Below are 18,970 nucleotides of genomic sequence, written 5' to 3'. Positions count from 1 at the left end.
TTTGCCAGGCATGGCAGTACATTTCTTTATCCTCAGCACTTGTTGGGTATAGGCAGTAGGATACAGACAGCTTTTCTTGACTACCTAGCAAGTTTGAGGTAGAGACCTTGCCTTAATAAAATGCCAGGTTGTGGAGGGACCTGCCTTTGATCCGAAGATTTGGGAAGCAGAGGCAGGTGGACCTTGGATTTGAGGCCAGCCTGGTCTAAGGAGTGAGGAGTTATAGGATAATCAGGATTAAGAAACTGATTTATAGTTCTATGTCCAGTGGAGGGTTGCCCTTTTGGCAGGGAGTAAGTCATTTCTAAAGGTGTTCAACTAAATCTTATCCCAAATTCCATCTCATCCATAAAATGTATGTCTTTATTTGGAGACAACTAACTTACTTATTTCATTGAATTATGCAGTATCTCTTGATTCCTACTAGCCTTAACCCATGGTTCACATACATAATGTATTTAAGCTTTAAAAGTTGTAGGGTTTGCTCTGCTTTATTGAATAAAATTATCTAAGCAATACTGAATCCTCTCAGGACATTAGAAATATTGAGTAAACTTCTTCTTTTGTTACAAACATGTTCATGAAATAATTTTCATTTTGCTTGTTATAAAATTCTATCTACTTTGAATTGAAAAGGAAACCATAATTTTCCTTTGATCCTTTTTCCCTAGATTTACAAAGGACCAAACACTTCCTTTTCCTTTTCGAACTATGATGCAAATTCACGCTACCGCTTCAAGGTCTGTGCAGGACGCCAATATGAAACCTTCAATGGTCTCCAAGAGCTGTGGGGGCCATATAGCCCCAGTGCTCTGTTCTCGACCTATAAGCATCACTCAGGGCATGACAAAGGCAGTGGGGGTAAAGGAAAAGGCAACCACAGTGAGAAAGGGGAAAAGTGCAAGGTAGGGTTTGCACTTATTGCTGTTTTGTGTGCTGTTGCAATTCAGTTCTTCTCGTTCATCTAGTCTATGATTAGGAAAAAAGAAAACAAACTATATCACATTTAGAAATCTTAGAGACATCTTAATGCTCATGTGTATACTTAATGCTTTTAGTTAGAAAGTAGATATATCTCAATGATTAATCATATACTTAATGCTTATTGATGCAAAGTAGTAGCAGAAAACAAACAAAACAGAAACCAAAATATTAAAAAAAAAAAACAAAAATCGCTATCTTCACTTTACAAGCTTTTATGACAGTAGAGAGATTTCTAAGGAAACATGTACCTTCAATTTTACCATTTCCATTGTTCTCTCAACAAACATTGTCTTGTTATATAAAACTCAGTTATTTGTGGAAAACACGTTTTGACTTCATTTTCAAGTTAACATTTTCAAAGAAAATTAGGACTATGAAATGACAACACTATTTTGAAATTATTTTAGAACAAAATAAGAAAGATCACTTCAATCTGTCCTGTTAACACCCACATGAATTAATAAAAATATATCTACCAAACTTCTTGTGTGTGCTTATTTGTACAAAATAATACATTCAGCTATTGCTTTCCACCCTGATCTGATGGTGAGTTTTTTTAGGATTTGCTAAAGAACAGAGCTAAATATATATATATATATATATATATATATATATATATATATATATATATTCACATGCACACACACACATACACACAGAATGCCTAGGAGCATATGTGGTCTGGATAGTCCAACACTGACTATCTCTTGACAAAAAAGTCAAGAATTAGTAGTTCATCCGCAGGGCAGATGTCTCAGCACTCTCAGTCTGGTGCGTGTGTCCCTGAGGATTCCAAGAGAGCTGCTGGATTTCTGATTGCATTGGAATCATGAAGAAGTTGAATTTAATATCAGATAGCAACAGGATAGATAAACTTGCCAGAAAGAGTAAGAGAAGGCAGGCAAAAGAAAACAACACTTCCTTGTCCTGTGTCCTTTGGTGTAATCATCCACCAGAAGGTTTGGGCAAAAGCTAGGATGGGTCTACCTGCTTGAAATAATCTAATTAAGAAAATGTTTCCCGGGAGTACCCAGAACCTTGGGTTTTACTTGACTCAAGATGCAGTCATTGTGACAACTAAGATTAGCCTTCATCCACTGTAGTGGGAAATAGTACTTATAGCACTTTGCTGTAATAGGAAGCAGGCAAAATGGAAAGGACAATGTAGAGAATAATTCTTTACCATTGTAAGCTCTTTAAAACAGCCTGTCCTTCCCATTGCTTGTGTCAAATATTGTAAACTTGCACAATTATATGCATTCATATTGACACGGAGTGTTATCTTTGTTTTCTCTCACCATAGATGGATTCACATCCATTTGTAGTCAGACACAAAGCATCTCACTACTGTTCCACAATTCCCACTGTTCACCCTCCAGGAACTTTGCTCGAAATAGTTCAAGAAACTTACAGCCCTCACTGAAAATGTTTAAGAAGCTGTTTCCTATTTCAGTAGTTTTTAACACTGAATATCTTATATTCAGGATAAAGATATCCACTTCTAAAGGCCAGTGACAATTCTGTTGTATTTTAAGACTAAGTCTTTTATTGGACACTGATAAGTGATATTATACAAGTATCACCACAGTTTGATACATATTGGTTCACTCTTCATTCTCTTATATTTTTGGTTGGAAGCCTTGTCGTTAATGGCTGAGCCATCTCTCCACTCCTCAGTCTTGCTACTCTATAAGCACTGTGTTGTTATCATGTGACAGAGACAATTTGATTCACAGTAAGCCAATACCAGATAGTCCAAAGTGACAATTGCAATAAATCCAGTTCCACATGTATTCCACCTGATCTCTGATATTAGATTGGAACACTTGCAATAAATTAGACATTTTAGGAAGAAACACTACTAAACAGCATTGCAACCCTATCCACAATAAATGCCCATTGATTAAAAAAATGTGACTGAACTGGGCAGCAGACAAGATTGGGACTATTGTCTTTATTTCCTTCACTCAGGACGCAGACTCAGGTGGATCGCTGAGTTTGATACTAGCCTGTTTCAGGAGAGACAGGGCTACACAGAAAAGCTATGTCTAGATTCTGACTCTCCAAAGGAAAAGAAGAGAAAGAAGGAAAGGAAGGAAGGAAGGAAGGAAGGAAGGAAGGAAGGAAGAAAGAAAGAAAGAAAGAAAGAAAGAAAGAAAGAAAGAAAGAAAGAAAGAGTGGTTGGTTTAGGTACACAATTGAGTATTACTCTGCCATAGACACAAAATCCTGTCATTTGTAGCAAAACTGTCAGAATTGAAGGACAGTCTCTTAAGTGACATAAGCCAAACACAGAAAAAGAAATATCACATGACTTTAGCTCATAGACAGAGACCTAAAGTAGTTGGATTGTACAACACAAGGAAGAAAGTGGACAAGAAGGAAAGATAAGATTGGTTAAGGGGTATTAAGAGACAGACAAATGTAATAGCTCATAGTGTTCTACAACATAGTGGGCTAAACGATAGTCAGAACATTTTGAGGAATTACAAAAGAGACCCTCAAATGCTCTAAGCATTCCTCTAAAACTCCAAAAGGAGGCTCAAAATATAAGTGTCAAAGAGATTAGGACAAGGCTTGATCAGTGTGTGCTGCATATATGTGTTAAAATGTCACTGTGTACAATTATTAAATGTTAACATGAAATAGCAGTTGAAAATATTCAAATGTGCAGTGCAGGAAATATAGGGTTGGCAGAAAGATGGCAGCTGAGGAAGATGATCCAGAGACAATGTCCCCCACCGATACACCAATTTAAACAGCTTTCCATGCACCAATGTGTGTGCACAATCTCCCAGGAAGCCAGGGGAAAGCCTCAACATTCCTGGTCTATAGACCAGGAATTCTTCTATAGAAGAATCCCTGAAGGAAGCCAACAGGAAAGAGTTGCCTGTGGTGCTCCATGATCAGCTCCATGCTGTCCACAAGAATCCTTCCACTTGGGAAACAGAATTAAATCCAGACTTGAGGCTTAAAACCCAATGCCAAGCAAGGCCCCACACCCCCTGACCCCAGGATTTATCCTCACACTGTCCATCTGGCCCCTCCCAAGCCTGATGGCTATGGGACCACCTCCATCATCAACCACCCCCTCAACCTCACGTGGCAGAGCAGTGAGAGCATCCAACCCGGTGAGATGCAAAGAAGTAAAGTCACACTAATATTTTTTCCTGGAGCTCAGTGCCAGGGCCACTACATGGAGACTTGATACCTGACAAGGCCCAAAGGTCCCTGTCTCCCAGACCAACATTTTTAGATGGACCCTCAAGACATGCCCAGCACCAAACAGGGACCTACAATTTGATGAGACTGACTTTCAAGCTGTATGACCACAAGCTGGGCACAGAGGAGAAAAAGGACCTGATACTGCTCCCAATCTTCCCCCCTTCCCTCTCCCCCTCAGGTCCCTCTCTCCCTTTGCCTCCCATGACTATTTTGTTCTACCTTCTAAGTGTGATTCTAGCATCCTCTCTTGGGCCTTCCTTCCTGTTTAATTTCTTTTTGTGAGTACATACCATGCATATCCTTTTGGGTCTGTGTTACCTCTCTGAAGCTTGGACAGAGGTCAGAGAGCCTTATAGAAGCCATGAGGGAAGGAGGGAAGGCCTAGAAGGGGAAAGGAACCCAAAAGGAAGACCAACAGTGTCAACTAACTTGGACCCCAGAGAGCTCTCAGAGACTAGCCACAAACCAAAGAGCATACACTGGTTAGAACGAGGCCCCTGCACATATGTAAGAGGGCTGCCTTGTTCTAATTAAGTTGGTCAAGATATTTCTACTCCTGAAGATAACTGACGCACTCTGGGGAAGATACCCAGAGAGAAGAATCCTCTGAGAGGGGAAGGGGACAGGGTGAGGGGTGGGATTCTGTGACAGAAGACCAGTAGTTCACAGTGATGGGATGATAATTAATTACCTACTTAAGTAATAAATATCTGGATGAGCTTCAGTAGAACAGAGATATAATCTAGTAGTAAACAGAATGATCTTAGAAAGCTATTTTCTATTAAAACTTTTTTATTTTTGGATACTTGTGCCCAGGCTAGCAAAATGCTCAAGATCAACTAGTCTCTGTGTCCTGAGAGCTGGGCATATAGATGTGATATGTGCCGCTACACCCAGCCTACAAAAGTTCTTGACCTGAAATATATACTAAGAAAAATTTAAAGCATGATAGAAAGTTTATGTGGGCGATCACATCAAAAATGAAACAAAATGAGGAAGCTTTAAGACAGATTACTTGGAAATACATAATCAGATGACAAAAAATGTTGGAGAAATAAAAAAGCATATGGCACAAGATAGCATTAGAAGACTAATATGTTTCGCAAAATGTTTGCCTTTAAGGAAAGCAAATGAGACAAGAAACCCAAAGTGGTAGAAACCTTATTCATACAGATGATGAGGGCGTGGTAGGGAGATGGATCAATACATGTTGCTGTTCATACAGAGGACCAGAGATGCTTTCAACTGTTCACAACAGTCTGTTAACTCCAGTTCCAAAAATAAGCCAGGGCCCTCTTCTGACCTAGTCAGCATGGCACATAAAGTGGTGGCACAGATACACATGCAGTCAAAACAGGCATACGGATGATATAAAAATAAATCTTTTTTTAAAGACATCCAGATTGGTGGCCTATATCTTTAATCCTGGCACTAAGGAGTCAAAGAGAAGCAGACCTCTGTGAGACCCAAGCTAGACAGAACAGGACAAAGCAAGAAGAGGACGAGGAGAAGGAGACGGGTGAGGGGAGGGGAGGAGAAGGTGAAAGGAGAGGGGGAAGTAGAAGAGGAGGAAGGGTTTCAAGATAAAGATACAACTAACTATACAAAATGATCAAGGCTCACCAGTTAGGTTCAACTTAAATAAATCTATCACAAGACATTTTATAATCTAGGTCCAATGGTGAATGGTTATAAATGAGCTATAAATGAATAAAGAAAAATAACATTTGAAAGTATTTTATTCACAATTGACCTAAAAGTCAAGTTCTTGACAGAAATCAAAGACAAGGAAAAAGTAAATAAAGATTTTCACTGTACCAAAGAAACAAAACAAAATTGCCAATTCCGAATAGTAATATCCAGTGAAGTTCTCTACAAATGAAAGAAAAATAAAAGTTCTCAGATAGTAAGGACCAAGCAAATTTAGGGCTCTCAGACCTATCCCATAAAAAATGCTAGAGGAAAAATATAAAAAAAAAACAAGAAAAAAGAAATGCTAGAGGACAGTATCCTTCCAGTTTCCATCTGTGCCTGGGGGCTAACCTTGTGCCACAGCTCTCCACAGTCCAATCCTCCCAGAGAGATTTGGTCTCCCAGGACTGCTGAAACACCTAAGATCACAGATTACACCACCACTACTACTCCAATACCTGGCCCAAATGGGACCTGCCAAGAGCCCACAGGACACAAGAACCAGGGAACAACCAGGGACAGGAACCTTGCAATTTCCATCTGTGCCCTGGAGCTAACCCTGTGCCACAGCTCTCTGCACAACAATCATCATGGAGAGAGTTTATCTCCCACAAATGACTGACACATGTAAAATAATAGGCTCACAGGCCAACTGGAGGGACAAGCTCCTGTCACAGACTGCAAGATCAGCTAACACAGAGATAACCAGATGGTGAAAAGCAAATACAAGAATGTAAGCAATAGAAACTAAGAATACATGACATCTTTAGAACACAGTTCTTCTACCAAAGCAAGCCCTGGATACCCCCAACACACCAGAAAAACTAGATTCTGATTTAAAATCACATCTCATGATGATTATAGAAAACTTTAAGAAGGACATAAATAACTCCCTTAAATAAATACAGGAGAATACAGATAAACAGGTAAAATACCTTAAAGAGGAAACACAAAATTCCCTTAAAGAATTTCAGGAAAATACAACCAAATTGAACAAAATCATCCAGGATCTAAAAATGGAAATTGAAACAATAAAGAAATCAAAAAGGGAGAAAATCATGGAGACAAAAAAACCTAGGAAAGAGTTCAGGAGTCATAGATGCAATCATCACCAACAGAATACAAGAGATGGAAGAGAGAATCTCGGGGGCAGGAGATACAACAGAAACCATTGACACAACAGTCAATGAAAATGCAAAATAGAAAGCTAGAAACACCCAGGGAATCCAAGACAAAATGAGGAGATCAAACCTGAGGATAATAGGTATAGAATAGAGTGAATACTCCCAACTTAAAAGGCCAGTAAACATCTTCAACAAAATTATAGAATAAAGCTTCAATAACCTGAGGAAGTGAAGAACGAGATGCCCATAACCATACAAGAAGCCTAAAGAAGTCCAAATACATTGGACCAGGAAAGAAATTCATCCTGTCATATAATACTCAAAACAACAAATACATAAAACAAGGAAAGAATATTAAAAGCAGTAAGGGGGAAAGGTCAAGTAACATAAAAAGGCAGACCTATCAGTATTACACCAGCCTTCTCAAAAGAGACTATGAAAGCTAGAAGATCTTAGACAGATGTCATATAGATACTAAGAAAACACAAAGGTCAGCTCGGGCTACTATATCCAGCAAAACTCTCAATAACCAGAGATTGAGAAACCAAGATATTCCATGACAAAAACAAATTTACACAATGTCTTTACACAAATCCAGGTCTTCAAAGGATAATAGATGGAAGACTACAACACAAGGAGGGAAACTACACCCTACAAAAAGCAAGAAAGTAATCTTTCAACTAACCTAAAAGAAGATAGTCACACAAACATAATTACACCTCTAACAACAAAAATAATAAGAAACAACAATAATTGTTCCCTAATATCTCTTAACATCAATGGACTCAATTCACAACCAAAAAATATAGAATAAGAGATTAGATTCATAAATAGGACCCGGCATTTTGCTACACACAGGAAACACAACTCAGTGACAAAGACAGACACTTCTTCAGAGTAAAAGGCTGGGGAAAATATTTCCAAGCAAATGGTTCCAAGAAACAAAGTGGAGTAGCAATTCTAATATTGAATAAAATCGACTTTCAACCAAAGATTATCAAAAAAGAGAACAGACACTTCATACTCAAAGAAAAAATCCACCAAGACAAACTCTTGGTTCTGAATATATATGGTCCAAATGCAAGGGCACCTTCATTCACAAAAGAAACTTTACTAAAGCTTAAAGCACACAGCGCACCTGGAATAATAATAATGGAAGACTTCAACACTATACTCTCAGCAATAGCCAGATCATGGAAACAGAAGTGAAACAGAGGCACACTGAAACTTACAGAAGTTATGAACCAAATGGATTTAATAGATATCTATAGAATATTTCATCCTAAAACCAAAGAATATACCTTCTTCTCAGCACCTCATGGTACCTTCTTCAAAATGACCATATAATCAGTGACAAAACAGACCACAACAGATACAAGAAAATTGAAATAATCCTATGCATCCTATCAGATCACCACAGACTAAGGCTGGTCTTCAATAATGAAAAAACAAAACAAAACAAAAAGCCCACATATACATGGAAGTTGAACAACACTGTACTCAACAATGAATTGATCAAAGAAGAAATAAAAAAGAAATAAAAGACTTTTTAAAGTTTAATGAAAATGAAGGCAAAACATACCCAAACTTATGGAACACAATGAAAGCAGTGCTGAAAGGAATACTCATAGCTCTGAGTGCCTCGAAAAAAGAAAGTGGACAGAACATATACTAGTAGCTTAACAGCACATCTGAAAAGAAAGAAAACAAATGAAAAAATGCACCCAAGAGGATTAGACACCAGGAAATAAACAAACTCAGAGCTGAAATCAACCAAATAGAAACAAAGGGAACTATACAAAGAATCGACAAAACCAGCAGCTGGTTCTTTGAGAAAATCAACTAGAGAGATAAACCTTTAGCCAGACTAACCCTTAGCACAGAGAAAGTATCCAAAATTACAAATTCAGAAATGAAAAGGGAGAGATTACAACAGAAACTGAGGAGATTTTTAAAAAATTATCAGATCCCACTATAAAAGCCTATACTCAAAAAAAAAAAAAAGCCCTGAAAATCTGGATGGAATGGATAATTTTCTACATAGATACCAAAGTTAAACCAGGATCAGAGAAACCATCTAAACAGTCCCATAACTCCAAAAGAAATATAAACAAGTCACTAAAATCTACCAACTAAAAAGAGCCCAGGAGGAGACAGGTTTAGTGCGGAATTCTACTGTAACTTCAAAGAAGACCTAACACCAATACTCTTCAAAATATTCCATGTAAATACAAAGAGAAAGAACACTATATAAAGCGTTCCACGAAGCAACATTTATGCTGATACCTAAGGAAGAACCCAAAAAGAGAACTTCAGACCAATTTCCCTTATGCATATCAATGCAAATATACTCAATAAAATTCTTGCAACCTGAACGCAAGAAAACATCACAATGATAGTTCGCCATGATCATGATGATAGGCTTCATCCCGGAGATACGGGGATGGTTCCATATAAGGAAGATCATGAACATAATCCACTATATGAACAAACTAAAAAAAACACATGATTATCTCATTAGATGTTGAAAATGAATGTGATAAATTTCAACACCCCTACAAGATAAAAGTCTTGAAAAGATCAGGAATTCAAGGTCTGTATCTAAACATGGTGTAAGCAATATACAGCAAACCAGTAGCCATCATCAAACTAAATGGAGAGAAACTTGAGCCAATCCCACTAAAATCAGGGGCTAGACAATGCTGCCCACTTTCTCACTACCTATTCAATATAGTATGTGAAGTTCTAGCTGAGTAATTAGACAAAAAAAAGGTGATCAAAGGGATATGAATTGGAAAGGAAGAAATCAAAATATCATTATTTGTAGATGATATGATAGTGTACTTAAGGGACCCCAAAAATTCCACTGGAGACATCCTAAACCTGATAAACAATTTCAGCAAAGTGACTGAATATAAATTTAACTCAAATGAAACAGTAGCCCTCTTCTACTCAAGGATAAACAGGCTGAAAAAGAAGTTAGAGAAATGACACACTTCATAATACTCAAAATTATAAAAAATACTTGGTGTGACTCTAACCAAGCAAGTGAAATATCTCTATGACAAGAACTTCAAGCCTCTGAAGAAATTGAAGATCTCAGAAGATGATAAGATCTCCCATACTCATGGGTTGGCAAGATTAATATTGTAGAAATGGCCATCTTGACAAAAGCAACTGACAGCTTCAATGCAATCCCCATCAAGATTCCAACTCAATTCGTCATAGAGTTAGAAAATTCTCAAATTCATTTGGAATAACAAAAAAAAACCAGAATAGTGAAAATTATTCCTTCTGGAGAAATCATCACCCTTGATCTCAAGCTGTATTACAAAGGAATAGTAATTTTAAAAACCTCCATAGTATTGGTACAGAGAAAAATGGATCAATGGAATACAATTGAGGACCCAGAAATGAACCCACACATCTATAGCCACTTGATCTTTGGAAAAGACGATAAAGCTACAAGTGCAAAAAAAGACAGCATTTTCTTTTTTAAATAACTGCATTATATTTTAATGCACAGTATGAGAAATGAACTTGTAAGTCAACTGAATTTTATGGAAAATGAAATAGCAAATAAATTAGTCCCATATTGAAAAGAGAAAGTCAGCTAAATGTACAAACTTAAGGCTGTCATGGACACGTCAATTCCACAGTCTTCTTAAAAGTGTGAGGTCTTTCAAATACAACTTTGCTAAGAACTGGTCCAGATTGAACACAATAAAGTACAGTAGTAACTGATCTCCCCCTCTTCCTGGATGAGTGAGGAGATGATTAAATGTTGATGTCAGCATCCTTGAGCATATTCAGATGAGCTTCTGCTTCTGTTGAAAAGGATGCTGTGTTTGATTGTGGTCCGAAGCTTTGAAGCACTACTTGGCATCTCCTTCCTTGGAGGTCTCACTGTTTAAACATAACAGATTTGATAGCTTGTTGGTAAGGTGAGGTCCAGCTTGTCTCCACTAGGTCATCTTCATGTGAATCCGGTGGTTATACGGTTTTGTTCTAGGGATATTTCATTTTTTTAATAACGGTTTTAGCTGACATTCATGGAGAGAATGAATCCTTAGAACGTGCCACTAGTGAAAGGAAATCCTGTCTAGAGTATGTTTCTTTACAAAGCTGTGTCACACCATCCTTTGGGCCCTCTGCTGGAAAAGTAGAATCAAGTCTCAAATAATGCCTTTTAAATTGTATCCTCTAGTATTATAGATGTAGGACAGTACTGTATCATACCTCTGTGGATGTAAAATAGCTTGTACCTGCTTTATGATACGTAGTAGTGACCGTGCTTTATCAGAGCTGTTTTTAATGATGTTGCTCAGAATGTTTTCTTTCCAGATGATGATTGAGAAGCTAATTTTAAAAAAAAATGGTGCCAGGTACCACAAGAGTAACAGAACTGTGCTGTTTTCTCGGGTTTTGTTTTTTTACTTTTTTTTTTTAATGGAGTGTGCTGGATGTCTCTACAGTTTTGTTCAGATGACTGCAGAACCTGGAAAAGCTGTTGCTGCTGTTGATGCATAACACACTGCTATTATTGGTCTTTTTATATAAATATAAATATATATATACAGATATATAATTTGAATTTTTTGAAACTTTACCTGTGCTGTCAACTTTCGAAAAAAGTATCCCCGTTTACTGTGTTGAGTTGGCACTGTACAGAAATTAACAGCCATATTGGTCTAGAAATGTTGAACTTAAGTTTTTTCCATTTGTACAGGGGTAACACACTGTATTAAATATGTAAGGTCTTATCTACGTGGGTTTGATTACAAAAACTAATAAAGTATTCTCTAAATAAGAAAAAAAAAAGAACTGGTCCAGAGTTCAACAGCAAATGGGAATGCTTAACAAGGGTAGGGATCCGGCACACTTCTTCAGTGTTACAACTTCTTTTCCTGGGGTTCCACTGGCAAGCTTTGTCACAACATGAGCCATCAGCAACTCCAAACAACCTCCTCCATAAACTGTTCTAGGATCTTTTACAATCTGAGCAAGAACACAAAGGGCATCATACAAAGTTCTTTCAGCTTCATCCAAAATGTCTTGAGTGGCACCATGAAGCACAATGGTACAAACGTCACCAACAGCAAGCCCAGGAAACTGCATTAGTTTACCTTCTCAGATCAAAACTTCCTAAATGAGTTTGCAAATTCCAAGCTTCACGAGTTCTGCGTGATCAATGTTAGAGGCAATTTCATCACCTGTGACAAGAGCTAGGAACTCCACACCCCCAAAATCTGCATGCTCAATGGCGATGACACCAGCAGTACTGAAGATTTCTTCAGGATAATTATAAATTAACTGTCTGCTAACAAAGCAATTTATTCCATGCTTAAGAATACATTCATGAACACTTTAAACCAGAAACTTTCTCTTCCTTAAATGTTTTTATACAACCCAGCCAGTTTTTTTGCTTTTTGCTGCCACTCTCGTAGTTCTCTCGTTATCCCACCCCTCCCTAGGGAATCAGGTCCTCACAACACAGTCTCAGGCATGCTGCCCTAGACCTGCTCTGCAGGGCTCCACCAACCAAGCTTGCTGCCAGCTAGGCCAGAACAGAATCTGTTTTTTATATGGTGGATTATTTTGATCGGTTTTTGGATATTGAACCATTCCTGCAGCCCTGGGGAAAAGCATACTTGATATTCATGGATGATATGTTTGATGTGTTCCTGGATTTGCTTTAAAATTGTCCAGGCACTCCAGACACCACCTGGACCTGAAGGGACGCAGTCAACACTTCTCTGCACCCAAATCCCATGGGAGGGAGAGCTAAACCTTCAGAGGGGCAGACACGCCTGGGAAGCAAGAAAAGACTACATTCTGCCCACATTTCTGACTTCAGAGGAAAACACCTAACACCATCTGGGACCCCAGTGCACGGGGCCTCCCAGAAAAGGCTGTGCAGGCCCTCCTGGTTGCCACCCTCACAGAGAGCTCAAAAGCAGCCCCCATCGAGCAAACTTGAGCTGCAAGACCACAGGTAAGACGAACTTTCTGCCCCAAGCGACCTGCTTGATGGTCTCAGGACACACAGAGGCAAAATTCCTCTGGGATTGGACACTTCCAGTTTTTACCTGGAGCCCCAACCTCGCTGATTCTGGCCCACAGCTCACTGCTCCCAAACCCCTTGGGAGAGAGAGCTCACCGCCCAGACAGGTGGGCACTCCTGAGACTGCAAAGAAGAAGAGACCACCAACACTGCCCACCCCTGCTCACATCCCTGGCCCGAGAGGAAACTGTATACAGCCTCTGGAAACTAAAAGATAGGGGCACTCGAACAGCAGGTCCCCCACGCTCCAGACACCACGTGGACCTGAAGGGACGCAAACAACAGTTCTCTACACCCAAATCCCATGGGAGGGAGAACTAAACCTTCAGAGGGGCAGACATGCCTGGGAAGCCAGAAGAGACTACACTCTGCCCACATTTCTGACTCCAGAGGAAAACACTTAACGCCATCTGGGACCCCAGTTCATGGGGGCTCCCAGAAAAGGTGGTGCAGGCCCTCAGGGTTGCTGTTCTCACTGAAAGCTCAAAAGCAGCCCCACACGAGCAACTTGAGGAGGTAAGGCCGACTTTTCTACTCCAAGCCACCTGCCTGGTGGACTCAAGACACAGGCCCACAGGAACAGCTGAAGACCTGTAGACAAGAAAGACTACACACCTGAAAGCAGAACACTCTGTTCCCATAACTGGCTGAAAGAAAACAGGAAAACAGGTCTACAGCACTCCTGACACACAGGCCTATAGGACAGTATAGCCACTGTCAGAAATAGCAGAACAAGATTAACACCAGAGACAACCTGATGGCGACAGGCAAGCACAGGAACCCAAGCAACAGAAACCAAGACTACATGGCATCATCGGAGCTCAATTCTCCCACCAAAGCAAACACTGAATATCCAAACACACAGAAAAGCAAGATCTAGATTTAAAATCATATTCGATCATGATGCTGGAGGACTTCAAAAAAGACATGAAGAACTCAGAGAAATGCAGGAAAACACAAATAAACAAGTAGAAGACTACAGAGAGGAATCACAAAAATCCCTGAAAGAATTCCAGGAAAACACAATCAAACAGTTGAAGGAATTAAAAATGGAAATAGAAGCAATAAAGAAAGGACACAGGAAAACAACCCTGCATAAAGAAAACCAAAGGAAGAGACAAGAAGTCATAGATACAACCATCACGAACAGAATACAAGAGATAGAAGAGAGAATCGAAGGAGCAGAAGATTCCATAGAAATCATCGATACAACTAGACTATGGGGGGAGGGTGGCAATGGGGGGAGGGTTGGGAGGGGAACACCCATAAGGAAGGGGAGGGGGGAGGGGGATGTTTGCCCGGAAACCGGGAAAGGGAATAACACTTGAAATGTATATAAGAAATACTCAAGTTAATAAAAAAAAATAAAATAAAAAAAAAGAAATCATCGACACAACTATCAAAGATAATGTAAAACGGAAAAAGCTACTGGTCCAAAACATACAGGAAATCCAGGACTCAATGAGAAGATCAAACCTAAGGATAATGGGTATAGAAGAGAGTGAAAACTCCCAGCTCAAAGGACCAGTAAATATCTTCAACAAAATCATAGAAGAAAACTTTACTAACCTAAAGAAAGAAATGCCCATAAACATACAAGAAGCCCGCAGATCTCCAAATAGATTGAACCAGAAAAGAGACTCCTCCCGTCACATCATACTCAAAACAGCAAAGGCACAAAATAAAGAAAGAATATTAAAAGGAGGAAGGGGAAAAGGTCAAGTAACATATAAAGGCAGACCTATCAGATTCATACCAGACTTCTCACCAGAGACTATGAAAGACAGAAGATCCTGGACAGATGTCATACAGACCCTAAGAGAACTCAAATGCCATCCGACCTTACTATATCCTGCAAAACTCTCAATTAACATAGGTGGAGAAACAAAGATATTCCATGACAAAACCAAATTTACACAATATCTTTCTACAAATCCAGCCCTACAAAGGAGAATAAATGGTAAAGCCCAACATAAGGAGGCAAGCTACACCCTAGAAAAAGCAAGAAACTAATAGTCTTGGCAACAAAACAAAGAGAAGAAAAGCACACAAACATAACCTCACATCCAAATATGAATACAACCAGAAGCAATAATCACTATTCCTTAATATCTCTCAACATCAATGGTCTCAACTCTCCAATAAAAAGACATAGATTAACAAACTGGATACGAAATGAGGACCCTGCATTCTCCTGCCTACAGGAAACACACCTCAGAGACAAAGACAGACACTACCTCAGAGTAAAAGGCTGGAAAACAACTATCCAAGCAAATGGTCTGAACAAGCAAGCCGGAGTAGACATTTTAATATGGAATAAAATTGACTTTCAACTAAAAGTCATCAGAAAAGATAAGGAAGGACACTTCATATTCATCAAAAGAAAAATCCACCAAGATGAACTCTCAATCCTAAATATCTATGCTCCAAATACAAGGACACCTACATACATAAAAGAAACCTTTGTAAAGCTCAAAGCACACATTATACCTGACAAAATAATAGTAGGAGAATTCAACACTCCACTCTCATCAATGGACAGATCATGGAAACAGAAATTAAACAGAGACATAGACAGACTATGAGAAGTCATGAAACAAATGGACGTAACAGATATTTATAGAACATTCTATCCAAAAGCAAAAGGATATACATTCTTCTCACGACCTCACGGTACTTTCTCCAAAATTGACCATATACTTGGTGATAAAACAGGCCTCAACAGATACAGAAAGACAGAAATAAGCCCATGTGTCTTATCAGACCACCACAGGCTAAAGCTGGTCTTCAATAACAGTAAGGGAAGAACGCCACATAGACATGGAAGTTGAACAATGCTCTACTCAATGATAACCTGGTCAAGGAAGAAATAAAGAAAGAAATTTAAGACTTCTCAGAATTTAATGAAAACGAAGGTACAATATACCCAAACTCATGGGACACAATGAAAGCCACGTTAAGAGGAAAACTCATACCTCTGAGTGCCTGCATGAAGAAACAGGAGAGAGCATATGTCAGCAGCTTGACAGCACACCTAAAAGCTCTAGAACAAAAAGAAGCAAATATACCCAGGAGGAGTAGAAGGCAGGAAATAATCAAACTCAGAGCTGAAATCAACCAAGTAGAAACAAAAAGGACCATAAAAAGCATCAACGGAACCAAAAGTTGGTACTTTGAGAAAGTCAATCAGATAGATAAACACTTAACCAGACTAACAAGAAGACACAGAGAATGTGTACAAATTAACAAAATCAGAAATGAAAAGGGAGACTTAACTACAAAATCAGAGGAAATTCAAAAAATCATCAGATCCTACTACAAGGCCCTATATTTAACAAAACTTGAAAATCTGCAGGAAATGGACAATTTTCTAGACAGATACCAGGTACCGAAGTTAAATCAGGAACAGATAAACCAGTTAAACAACCCCATAACTCCTAAGGAAATAGAAGCAGTCATTAAAGGTCTCCCAACCAAAAAGAACCCAGGTCCAGACGGGTTCAGTGCAGAATTCTATCAGACCTTCATAGAAGACCTCATACCAATACTATCCAAACTATTCCACAAAATTGAAACAGATGGAGCCCTACCGAATTCCTTCTATGAGGCCACAATTACTCTTATACCTAAACCACACAAAGATGCAACAAAGAAAGAGAACTTCAGACCAATTTCCCTTATGAATATCGACACAAAAATACTCAATAAAATTCTGGCAAACCAAGAGCACATCAAAACAATCATCCACCATGATCAAGTAGGCTTCATCCCAGGCATGCAGGGATGGTTTAATAAGTGGAAAACCATCAACGTGATCCATTATATAAACAAACTGAAAGAACAAAACCACATGATCATTTCATTAGATGCTGAGAAAGCATTTGACAAAATTCGATACCCCTTCATGATAAAAGTCCTGGAAAGAATAGGAATTCAAGGCCCATACCCAAGCATACTAGACGCCGTATACAGCAAACCAGTAGCCAACATCAAACTAAATGGAGAGAAACTTGAAGCAATCCCATTAAAATCAGGGACTAGACAAGGCTGCCCACTCTCTCCCTACTTATTCAATATAGTTCTTGAAGTTCTAGCCAGAGCAATCAGACAACAAATGTAGATCGAAGGGATACAGATTACAAAGGAAGAAGTCAAAATATTACTATTTGCAGATGATATATTAATATATTTAAGTGATCCCAAAAGTTTAATCAGAGAACTACTAAACCTGATAAACACCTTCAGCAAAGTGGCGGGTATAAAATTAACTCAAAAAAATCAGTACCCTTCCTCTACACAAAAGAGAAACAAACCGAAAAAGAAATTAGGGAAATGACACCCTTCATAATAGTCCCAAATAATATAAAATACCTTGGTGTGATTATAACCAAGCAAGTGAAAGATCTGTATGATAAGAACTTCAAGCCTCTGAAGAAAGAAATTGAAGAAGACCTCAGAAGATGGAAAGATCTCCCATGCTCTTGGATTGGCAGGATTAATACAGTAAAAATGGCCATTTTACCAAACGCGATCTATAGATTCAATGCAATCCTCATCAAAATATCAATCCAATTCTTCATAGAGTTAGACAGAACAATTTGCAAATTCATCTGGAATAACAAAAAACCCAGGATAGCTAAAACTATCCTCAACAATAAAAGGACTTCAGGGGGAATCACTATCCCTGAACTCAAGCACTATTACAGAGCAATAGTGATAAAAACTGCATGGTATTGGTACAGAGACAGACAGATAGACAAGTGGAATAGAATTGAAGATCCAGAAATGAATCCACACACCTATGATCACTTGATTTTTGACAAAGGAGCCAAAACCATCCAATGGAAAAAAAATAGCATTTTCAGCAAATGGTGCTGGTTCAACTAGAGGTCAGCATGTAGAAGAATGCAGATCAATCCATGCTTATCACCCTGTACAAACCTTAAGTCCAAGTGAATCAAGGACCTCCACATCAAACCAGATACACTCAAACTAATAGAAAAAAAGTGGGGAAGCATCTCGAACACATGGGCACTGGAGAAAGTTTCCTGAACAAAACACCAATGGCTTATGCTTTAAGATCAAGAATCGACAGATGGGATCTCATAAAACTGCAAAGCTTATGTAAGGCAAAGAACACTGCTGTTAGGACAAAATGACAACCAACAGATTTGGAAAAGTTCTTTACCAATTCTACAACTGATAGAGGGCTTATATCCAAAATATACAAAGAACTCAAGAAGTTAGACCACAGGGAGACAAATAACCCTATTAAAAAATGGGATTCAAAAAAAAATGGGATTCAGAGCTAAACAAAGAATTCACAGCTGAGAAATCCCAAATGGCTGAGAAACACCTAAAGAAATGTTCAACATCTTTAGTCAGAAGGGAAATGCAAACAAAAACAACCCTGAGATTTCACCTCACACCAGTGAGAATGGCTAAGATCAAAAACTCAGGTGACAGCAAATGCTGGTGAGGATGTGGATAAAGAGGAACACTCCTCCATTGTTGGTGGGATTGCAGACTGGTACAATCATTCTGGAAATCAGTCTGGAGGTTCCTCAGAAAATTGGACATTGAACTACTGAGTATCCAGCTATACCTCTCATGGGTATATACCCAAAAGATGCCCCAACATATAACAAAGATACATGCTCCACTATGTTAATAGCAGCCTTATTTTTAATAGCCAGAAGCTGGAAAGAACCCTTCAACAGAGGAATGGATACAGAAAATGTGGTACATTTACACAATGGAATATTACTTAGCTATCAAAAACGATGACTTTATGAAATTCATAGTCAAATGGAGGGAACTGGAAAATATCATCCTGAGTGAGATAACCCAATCACAGAAAAACACACATGGTATGCTCTCC

General features: G+C 38.7%; 1 protein-coding gene across 2 annotated transcripts in view; it reads left to right on the top strand.

The window, feature by feature from the left end:
• LOC120099144 (fibronectin type III domain containing protein 3C1-like) overlaps positions 1 to 1,461 on the top strand; it is a 29,575-nt gene extending 28,114 nt beyond the window's left edge. For both annotated transcript variants that reach the window (XM_087601224.1, XM_087601225.1), the window contains exon 20: positions 672 to 1,461. In XM_087601224.1, coding sequence (XP_087457350.1) covers positions 672 to 968 — 297 coding nt within the window. In that variant the 3' untranslated portion in view covers positions 969 to 1,461. The remainder of the gene's footprint in view (positions 1 to 671) is intronic.
• Positions 1,462 to 18,970: the final 17,509 nt, after the last annotated feature.

This window comes from Rattus norvegicus, chromosome X, assembly GCF_021556685.1.
Source record: "Rattus norvegicus strain SHRSP/BbbUtx chromosome X, alternate assembly SHRSP_T2T, whole genome shotgun sequence".
Classification (NCBI taxonomy): domain Eukaryota; kingdom Metazoa; phylum Chordata; class Mammalia; order Rodentia; family Muridae; genus Rattus; species Rattus norvegicus.
This window is presented reverse-complemented; position numbering and strand designations above follow the sequence as displayed.